Source organism: Trachymyrmex cornetzi, unplaced genomic scaffold (assembly GCF_001594075.2).
Source record: "Trachymyrmex cornetzi isolate Tcor2-1 unplaced genomic scaffold, Tcor1.1 scaffold922, whole genome shotgun sequence".
NCBI lineage: Eukaryota > Metazoa > Arthropoda > Insecta > Hymenoptera > Formicidae > Trachymyrmex > Trachymyrmex cornetzi.
This window is the reverse complement of record NW_017300270.1, coordinates 136901-146727: the sequence shown is the minus strand read 5'-3', so window position 1 is coordinate 146727 and position 9827 is coordinate 136901. Positions and strand designations below refer to the sequence as shown.

The window sequence follows — 9827 nt, the reverse complement described above, 5'->3', positions numbered from 1 at the left end:
TTTTAAAATACTCTGACAACAATTAATGCACATTTATTTGTTTAATGCATTAATTTGATCTAATATGTAAACATTTCCATTCGTTAATATTTTTATCATAGTGTTATTCTATAAATGATACAAATAACTATGTTGTATATTCCGTGAAGTCGTCCATATACACTCGTTTGTTGGTTCTTGGTGATAATTCGTCTGTAGCAGTCTCCGGATTATTATTGATGTATTCTTGCAATACTCTGCTTCTTAAACGCTTGATGTGACGTAAGCGCTCCAACCAATTGGAAGCATATGGATTATGACTATTTTGCTTCAAAGACGAACAAACCATTGAGGCTAGCTGTAATTATGTTATATTATATTATATTATATTATATTATATTATGTTATGTTATGTTATGTTATGTTATGTTATGTTACATTACAGCTAATTCTTCTGTAAAAGTTTTCATGATATTTACATTAGCATGCAAAGCAAGTTGCCGTGAAAGAATAGCCAAATTTTGATCAGAAATAATTTTAGGCTCGCTGTGACCAATATGCTCAGCCAATTCTTCTCGTGCTTGTACTGTAACTTGATTAGTACCATGATCTAAAGGTTGTATCACAACACAGGCATAATTAAATTGACCCTAAAAATATACATAAGAGTACAAGAATTATATATACACACACACATACAATAAAATTTTGAAACACGTATTATGACGTTTTAATCTTATGCGTACTTTAACTGTCTGTATATTATATGGTTCATCAGATTCATTGTATACAAGTGTTACATAATTATTCCCAATATGTGTTTTTTTAGATGTACACTTTGGGTCACTTGCTTTTGTAGGCATTAATGTTGCAACATGAAAAGCTACCTAGAAAGTTTTTTCAAATAAAATTATTTTAAAAATCACACACGAAAGAATGACAAATTAAGTGTTAATTTGATACGTAATTTTTATTTACAAACCTGTGTAACGTCATCTTGCCAAATATAAGCAAACTCTCCATTCTCACCATTACGATCTAATCCACCCAAAAATATATTTTCGTCGACATCTTTTAGTCGAACTAATGTACCTAAACGTTTCAAAAATTCAGTATAACGAAGCGAACCATGTTGATTTGCTAAAATTTCAATTTCATTTGAAGCTTGACCCAGGCCGACATAAAGTACTCCAATTTTGTGAGTTTCATACGGCTGTATTCTATCTAGGTTCGTAACTGCGCGTTGTATGGCTGTTGTCTGTGGAACCATTAAAGGCTTTTCTGTGGTAGTGCCAAAATGCGCTGCATGGTAAAGTTGAAGGAATACAAAACTGTAACGGGACAACATATTAATTTTTTGTCTCAAGAGAGAAGAGATGTAATTCTCACAGTATAATAAAACATTTTAAAATGTGAAAAAATGTCACAGTTTCATAAGAAGGAAGATACATGGTAAATATACCTTGGATTAATGCCTGTTCGCGGCGGTTCTTTTACTCGAGGAGAATTGCCTCGTCGTATGTTATCCCAGTCTCGTGATTTTTTAGCTGGGCTCATAACAGAGATTGTGTGACCTCTGTCGCGAAAAGGTAAAGGTAAAGGAGGCAATGTAGATGGATCTGGCCTTTCATCTTTCTGCTAAAATGAATAATCAGTCATAATTTGTGTAATATACTAAAAATAAGAGAAAAAAATAATTCCTTGGCATACCTTATCTACAATATGAGTCCGCCCAATGGGTGGTTTACTTTCAACAGTTAATGGAGTTTGCTTCTGATTATAATCGAGACTAGATAATCGAGAATAAATTTGAGTAGGTGATTGCGGTGCTTTTGTGGTAGATGATTGTATTTGTGCAGAACGTGTTTGTATTCCTAAATAACTTCCTGGTGCCTAAAATCATTTTCGCATTACATAAAAAAGTATATTTCGTTATTTTCTTAATACTTCATTAGTATATTATTTCAACCTGTACAGTTGTAGGAGATGGTGGTACGGTATTACTAGTTGTTGAAATAGTTTGAGTAATTTGTGTTGCTCCTGGATAAGAACGTTGCGAACGTAATGTAGTTGGATGATCTCCAGTATTTTCTGAAGAAGGTGGGGTTGTTCCCATACCAAATATTTCTTCTGGTATAGCTTCGCAACTAACTCTATAAATTACGCAAATAAGTATTAAAAATATAGTTATTAAAAATAATTTTTCTTTATATAATAAAATTCAATAAATGAATATAATGCTTGAGCTTAATAATTTATTTGAATACAAGCACTTCTTCGGAATGCGCAATTTTCTGAATTTACTTTATCCTTTATTACCAATTACCATAAACATAATAATAATAATGAATATGTACATGGTGTTGCACCACCATACAGGTCAGTATGACGGGTTGCCCATTCGTGCAGGCGCGCAAGATCGTTCACAATTGCGTAGACTTCGGCGGCACCATCATAGCACACCTTTTTTTCCAATAAAGTTCATAAAATATTAAATTGTGATGCAATTATGACGAACTTTCGTAGAAATAGGTTAAAACAGAAATAACAAGATATAAAAGCGAATTTTATTGTGAAAACAAAGCATGTTTTCCTTCTTATAAGAAAAATTAATAAGCATTATACAATTCTTTATATAAATGACTGCATATTATATAAAGAATTGTATAATGCTTATTTATCACAGTTTATTAAATTATCAATTTATTAATGAATTGCTATTCTTCCAAATAAATATTATAAGATTTAACGATAATTGCTGTTATTTAAATTTACAGTGAATCAAATTTATTGGTCGATTTATAATTTAAATTTGCAAACATATGTTTATTTCTGACTTTCGTTCTCTGTAAAAATAATTCGAGCAATCAAATTATATTACACAATGATTACATTCAATAATATGATGAATTTTTCTTATAAGAAGGAAAACATGCTTCGTTTTCACGATAAAATTCGTTTTTATAATCTATATCTTGTTACTTCGGTTTTTGTTTTAACCTATTTCTACAAAAGTTCGTCAAAATTGTATCACAATTTGATATGCTACGAACTTTATTGGAAAAAAGGTGTGCTATGATGGTGCTGCCGAAGTCTACGCAATTGTGAACGATCTCGCGCGCCTGTACGAATGGGCAACCCGTCATACTGACCTGTATGGTAGTGTAACACCCTGTACATGTTTTTAATAAAAAATATATACCTCATGTCTTTTGTATAAATATTTTTTGAATGCTTCTTCAATTCCGCATCCAATTTAATCTCTAGCTCTGAGCAAGTAAAATCTTTATCAATTTGTTGTTGTTGCACATTTAGTTTTTCTTTATTTAAAAATGGATTTTTCCAATTAGCGCTCATTTCTGGACTTGAATTTGATCGGCGTACTGGATTTCTAGAACGTCGCGTATCTATGGAAGATTTTCATTTTTTTAGATTTATTTTTTGAAAATCATAAATAATATAAATACTATAATACAATAAATAATATAATAAATACCTTCTTCACCTTCTTCTAAACTTTCTAAACTGTCTCTTGAACTTTGCCGAGATGGACTAGGCCGAGCTGGCGAACCAGGTATTGCAATTGGACCTGATACTATAGACGAAATTACTGGTTTCACATGTTCATTTTGTATCTGATTATTATTTTTGTTTGGCACATCCTATAATAAGAAATATTTATAGTCCTTTTTCTAAATAAGATTTATTATCAATTAACTTTAGAAATACCTCTGTTTCATCATCTGAGAATTCTGAAGCAGCCTCCTGTTGTTTATTTTGTACTGTATCTTGATTTGGCATATACAAAGCCATAATGTCATGTACAGGAAAATCCATAGGAGTTTCAAATTGTGTTGAATTCTGGATTCTCATAATCCATGACATATCGCCTGTAGGTCTACGAACATATATTTCAGCCCATCCTTGACACCAACAAGCACACAATATATGTCCATCTTGTTTATCATTATTTAATATTTGTCCTAATTTTGATGTTTCAATTTGATCCTTGTCAGTTTTCTCCATAAGAAATTCCTTTTTCGTACTATCAGATTCTTCTGTAGATTTTTTAGATTCTTCCGTAGGAGAATTTGTAGCAGTATTTGCATTTGAACTCCCATGACCACCAGAAGATTGTCTAGATAATTTATCTTCTTTCGATGTCTGTCAATATAATTACTTATGTTATACTTATGTCTTTTCTGAATATGTAATGCAATTATATTTACTATTTTCAGTGTAGTGCATATACATATGTATATCTATTTTTTTACAATTATATTATATCATTTTAAATGATACTTTAGAATATTTATATGAGAGAGAGAATTCATGTTGCTTTCCAAATAGATTAAATAGTTATATAAATCTGAATGTAAAAGATAATTATACAAATAAATACCTCAATACTTGAAGTACGCTGTAAGATTGAGTGAGAGGTTTTTGTGTGATCGAGTAACAGAAAGCCAGGTTTACATGCTGCCCAACAATTGTCACAAAGTCCACCACGCATAGCTTTATTACTACAACCACTTGTCGTTACAGTGATAAGTCTATTACCAAGAATCCAAGTCATTGACTGGCCTTCTTTCAGGAGAAAATCAGCAGCTGGTAACCTGTTGTAAAATTAATGTAATTATTTGTAATCACAATTAAGGGAAATTAAAAAATTCGTTACCTTTTAGGCCGTGCTGAATAATTTGAAAATGTATAACGAGCCATTAAATCAATACAAGTTTCAATAAGCTCAATATGAAAATTCATTAGACCTTCATCCATTGGAGGTTTTAAGTCTAAAGCTCTACTTTCTCCTATCATTCGATTAGCCATTATGGGTCTTTCTCTTCGACCTCTACTACCCTGTACATACAAAAAATTATATTACATATAAATATGTTTAATTTATATCAAATAATAGCGAAAAACATAAATGCACATGTACACATACACACGATAACAAATTTTTTAATTCTAACATTATTAAAAAGGATTTCGAATATAATTATAAAAAATAAATATTATAAATACAATTATAATAGATCTTTATTCCTACTTGTTCAGTCAGACTAGAACTACGTTTTCTGTTTGAAGAATCTTCGTTAATGACACTAAAATCAGATTTCATTAGATGTCCTTCTTCAAGAGGAATTATCACATTTGCCTTCAATCCCTGTTTTTCAAAAATAAAAAATAATTTTGTTCAATATCTTAAGAAATTAATCGATATTAACTAGAATACATGTAACTAGAATATATATACATACTGTAGTAATAAATTTAACAAATTCTCTCCGAAAAGGAAGTCTGCATTTCAAAAACCATACAGCAATTACATGATAAGCCAGAGATACGGTATAATGATTATACTTGAAAGGATTGGTGTACGGCAACAGTATTGCAAATACAGACATATATTGATCTCCAATAAAGCTAGCAAAAACTTTCGGAAGTCTAGTTAGAGCTAAAATAAAAATTATATTTATAAACTTGATATCACGAATTTAAAAAGTTCGATTTAATAACTAATTTTTAACAGTAGAAAACATACTTGATAAGAATTCTATAATAGGTATAGCAATATAGACTGTCGCAGAAATTTTTGATAAATTTAAAAGCACTTCAGACAAAAGTTTATTCATTGCATCACGCATTTCTAATGTGCAAATTGTGAGACTGGTTACACACTGGCTTGCGCACTTTGCTGTGAGACCAACCTAAAGATTAAAATTTTTGTCATTTCCCGAATATACTTTGTAGAGAGATAAAACAATTTTCGTGCATTGTAATTCTCTCTCTCTCTCTCTCGCACGCACGCGCGCTACATTCTGTACAAAGTACATGTTTTTCTCTTTCTCTTACCTCTAGACATTTTATTAAACTTTGTTGTAAATAAGGTTCCAAATGTGCATGATATGATGCTAGAGATGCAAGTACTGGAAAAACGTAGACTCGAAATTCGGAAAGAGTAAATTTAGGTGGAACATTATAAAGTGACTCAGGGAGACGCAAACTCTTGTCACTCACCTAAATATTATATTTAACGAAATTAATAAGTATTTAAGAAATAATATAATATTTATAAGAAAGAGATTAAGAATAAAGAGTTAACCATTGAACACAAAGCTGCTGCAAAAAAGTCAATATCATTACTATGACGAGATAACACCAGTGCTCTATTCTGCATTACTTGAGGTAATTCTTTTAATACGAGATATAAAACTTTCCAATCTGTCAAGAAAAAGATATATGTATGAATTACATATATTACGTGTGTGCATGTGAAAGAATAAAATTATTTCAAGGCATTACCTTTTTCTTGTTTGATACAAGAAATAATAGTTTTACACCCATGAGTCAAAGATATCGAAGTAATATGACAAGATAAATGTTGCAATGGCACTGGACTTGCAGGTGGAGGACTGTTGCCACCACCTGCATTGTTCATACGTTCACTTGTACCATGTTCCAAAACAAGATATGGACTAAATCGTGTTACAGTAGCATTTGATGTATCTAATATACCAAGATGATGCAAAGAATTTGCTCTGATTTTTAAAAAACACTCAAAAATCTGTAATATGTTACATTAGTGCATGTATACGAGTGTGAATGTATGTGTGCATGTATGCGCGTGCTCGCGTACACGCGTGTGTGTATATGTATATTTATAAGTTTTAGCCTATTAACAAAATAATTACCAAATAACGTGTTGTTGATACATCATGGAAGACTGAGGGGTCTTTGTAATGTTGCTCAAGATGATTCACTAAAATTTTGTAAGCACAAATTGCGTGACTCGATGGTAAGCGATAAATTTTAGAAGTAAATATCTTTATAACTCCAACAACAGCAGTTTTTACATCTTTAATATCGGCATCCATAGATATTGGAGTGTCTGATATGAAAGGCTTGTTGATTATCTAAAATAAACAAATTATCTCACTATAAATGCATATACACACTTTTGTTCTTAAGCAATTTTAATACCTTTTCCAGTATGTCTAAAAGTTCTATGCATCGCTTAGTATCACATTCCAAACAAAGATCTATTAGTAAATTTGCTGTGACGGTACGAATTGTAATATCTGGATCTATATCCACGTGTTGTGTGTATGGTACAACTATTCGCTCAATAAGCTCATCTTCATATCTGGACCTATAAGCAATGTTTATAATAATAATATATATATATATATATATATGTCTGTATATGTGTAAGAGAAAGTTAGAGCGCAGCAGTATTATTAAATCAAGCAAGTTTATAATACCTATTAACATAAATGACATTAGTTAGAACATCCAGAACCTTCATTCTAATGGTTGTACGTGTTTCAATTTTATAGTAACGTTCCATCAAAGATCCTAATTTGGTCTGCCATTGATAATATGTAGGACCTATCACAGAAGCTCTGTATTCAATTAATTTTAATACAGATCCTTCCTAAAAATAAAAAAATAATAACTGTTTACAAATATTCACTTATATCATTTTGCATCTATATGCACTTACAGGTCGAGAATCGCTACAACGTTCAATAAGATCATAAAAACGTTGTATGCAACCGTTATAATTGTTTGCATCAAGTAAACTTTCAATATTAGTCATCGTCTCATGTAAACTCATAGAAACCTGTTTGGTTGCTGGCTGATTACTAGTTTCTAAAACAATGCATAAAAATCATAATTTTATTATACATATGTATGTATATAATAACTATACATTATTGTAGTTACTGTTTTTCTTTAATTAGAATAAATATAACATTTTAATAAGCTTTACCAGTGTGAGTAATAATTTCTTCTATGATATCAAGAATGATGCTCCATGTAGGATCCCATAATTCATTACCATATTTATTCACCAATCTTTGTATTGATAGGGTGACCTCATACATAACAATTGGATGATTGCATTGTAGAGCCTGTTAATGTAGAGAGTCATCATACATTTTATTATATCTAATATTGCACGCATGTACATGTATACATCAATACTTCATAAAATAAAGGTAAAACAGATGTATACATACTTGATAGAACGAAGGTAAAACAGATGCTGGCGTACATTCTAATTTTGGTATTCTATGCGTACCCCACAAACCCATATTTACATAAAACACTGCACCTCGTAATAGACGAACGTCACGTTGAAAGTTAGTATCTTGTAACAAGCGGCACATTGTATACAAAGCACAATGACCCATATGTGTTCCTAATAAATTTCGCATAATCTGTAAAACCATTATAATGTATGTACATATACTCCATATTTTATTTACTAATTTTAGAACATATGTAATACACAGCCTTTCTAAATTTATTAAAAGAAAACTATGTGCAGTGTAGAGTATGTATAGTATATATACTCTATATATATTCTACATATACTATATATATATATATATATATATAGCATAGAATGTATATCACTTATATGTATAAATATGTAGTATATCTATTTGTAGTAGATAATCAATAAAGGAAAAGATGTTTACATGTTTCTAAACACATTTAAATATTACTGTACCTTCCAACTTGTTTGGCAATAAGTCTCAACATTTACACTTCTGCACAAGGCTATAATAAAAGTTTGCAATGAGTCAGATTGTAAATTACTATAACACATAATAGCATCAAGAGCTTCCAAACATCCAGAAACAACTTCGGTATTATTACTATAATAACACAAATGAGAAATATATCTGAAAAAATTATGATAATTTATTATATGAATATAGTAATTTCACTTATAGTAAGAAAAAAAATAGATTTTTAAGATATTTACTGGACGAGACCAGATATAATATCCTCATCGATGTAAGCAGAGTTGAATTTGATAACATTAACAAGAAGAGACAAAAATTCAGCTCCTCTTTTCCCATCTCCTGCTGTTACTGTAGGCATCCATTCTAACAGGAAAGGACCCATTCTTTCTTCTAAATGTAAAATATCTTTTCCATGTTCTGTTAATGTTTGTAACAATTCCAATCTGAAATATCAAAAAAATGAGAGAGAGATAAGACAAAACAGTAATAGTTAAAATGAGGTAAAAGATATTGCTTATCAAAATACCTAGGACCAATATCTTCAGGAATATCGTATTCCTTTACCACCATGAAAAATTTTACACGCATCAATGATGAAAGTTTAGAATATTGTCCTTGTACAAGGCATTTTAAAAAATTCAAGGTTAAATGCCTATGTTCGCGAGGAACATCCTTTCCTAGTAAGTCTTGAACTAAATTCCACAAACGTTCAGCCGCTCTCTGTTATTAGAAACAAACAGAAAAAAAGTTAAATGTAAAGCATTATTTTTGTCTAATTTTTTATACTTGTACATTTAGAATGACACTAGTTTTTTTAGATAAATGTAGATAAGGATGTATATATACATCTTCCCACTGTTGATTAAGCACTGCATCACGAAGCTCTTTAATCGCTTTCGTACGATGATGCACTGGACTGTCTGGACTAATTTCTTTTTCGATATCATAAGTCAAAGTGAATTCTTCGCGACTCTTGTAACTTCCTGCAAAAAGACGATCGATATAATTATAAATATTGGATATAACGTACAACTTGCGATATACAAGATATTCGAAACATAATAGACATTCTACAATAAGCCGCAAGTCAGAAGTTCTAAGCGATCTTAAGTCATAATCCGTGAAGTTGGCCAATAGCCAACTTGAACAACTTGGTTAAAACTAGTTAAGACTTCTGACGTTCTAACTTGCGGCTTATTGTAGAAGGCCTATAATACATTTACCTTTATTTATGCGAAAAAATTGCTTGAGTTTATCGTGCAACGTTTTGTTGTCTTTATCTTTCGAATTCATTTTCGACAT

At 30.7% G+C, this 9827-nt stretch overlaps 1 protein-coding gene across 2 annotated transcripts; it reads right to left on the bottom strand.

Moving 5' to 3' along the window:
- Positions 1 to 9827, bottom strand: gig (TSC complex subunit tuberin). Of its 2 annotated transcripts, none has more exons than XM_018520757.1 (29): positions 9749 to 9827; positions 9372 to 9508; positions 9052 to 9245; positions 8765 to 8968; positions 8507 to 8681; positions 8010 to 8210; positions 7760 to 7901; positions 7490 to 7638; positions 7248 to 7420; positions 6967 to 7135; positions 6678 to 6899; positions 6289 to 6550; positions 6089 to 6207; positions 5839 to 6003; positions 5528 to 5693; positions 5244 to 5440; positions 5033 to 5149; positions 4658 to 4839; positions 4382 to 4595; positions 3709 to 4143; positions 3476 to 3641; positions 3182 to 3386; positions 1949 to 2132; positions 1690 to 1872; positions 1442 to 1617; positions 962 to 1310; positions 726 to 866; positions 459 to 629; positions 1 to 337 (listed from the first exon to the last, which is right to left on the bottom strand). In XM_018520757.1, exons 1-29 carry the CDS (start codon positions 9825 to 9827, stop codon positions 128 to 130), a joined length of 5487 nt encoding a protein of 1828 aa, XP_018376259.1. In that variant the 3' UTR covers positions 1 to 127. The 2 variants fall into 2 exon arrangements, with proteins under 2 accessions (XP_018376259.1, XP_018376260.1); XM_018520758.1 differs by having other exon boundaries at positions 128 to 337; positions 1442 to 1614.

What these genes read in the sequence shown, in the direction of transcription:
- gig (XM_018520757.1), bottom strand. Translation starts at nt 9,827, where the DNA reads ATGTCGAAAATGAATTCGAAAGATAAAGACAACAAAACGTTGCACGAT. An exon ending in ATTTTTTCGCATAAATAAAG is followed by an intron (nt 9,509 to 9,748) that starts GTAAATGTATTA and finishes GTCTTTTTGCAG; the next exon opens with GAAGTTACAAGAGTCGCGAA. An exon ending in ATTTATACAAAAGACATGAG is followed by an intron (nt 2,133 to 3,181) that starts GTATATATTTTT and finishes CGTAATTTATAG; the next exon opens with AGTTAGTTGCGAAGCTATAC.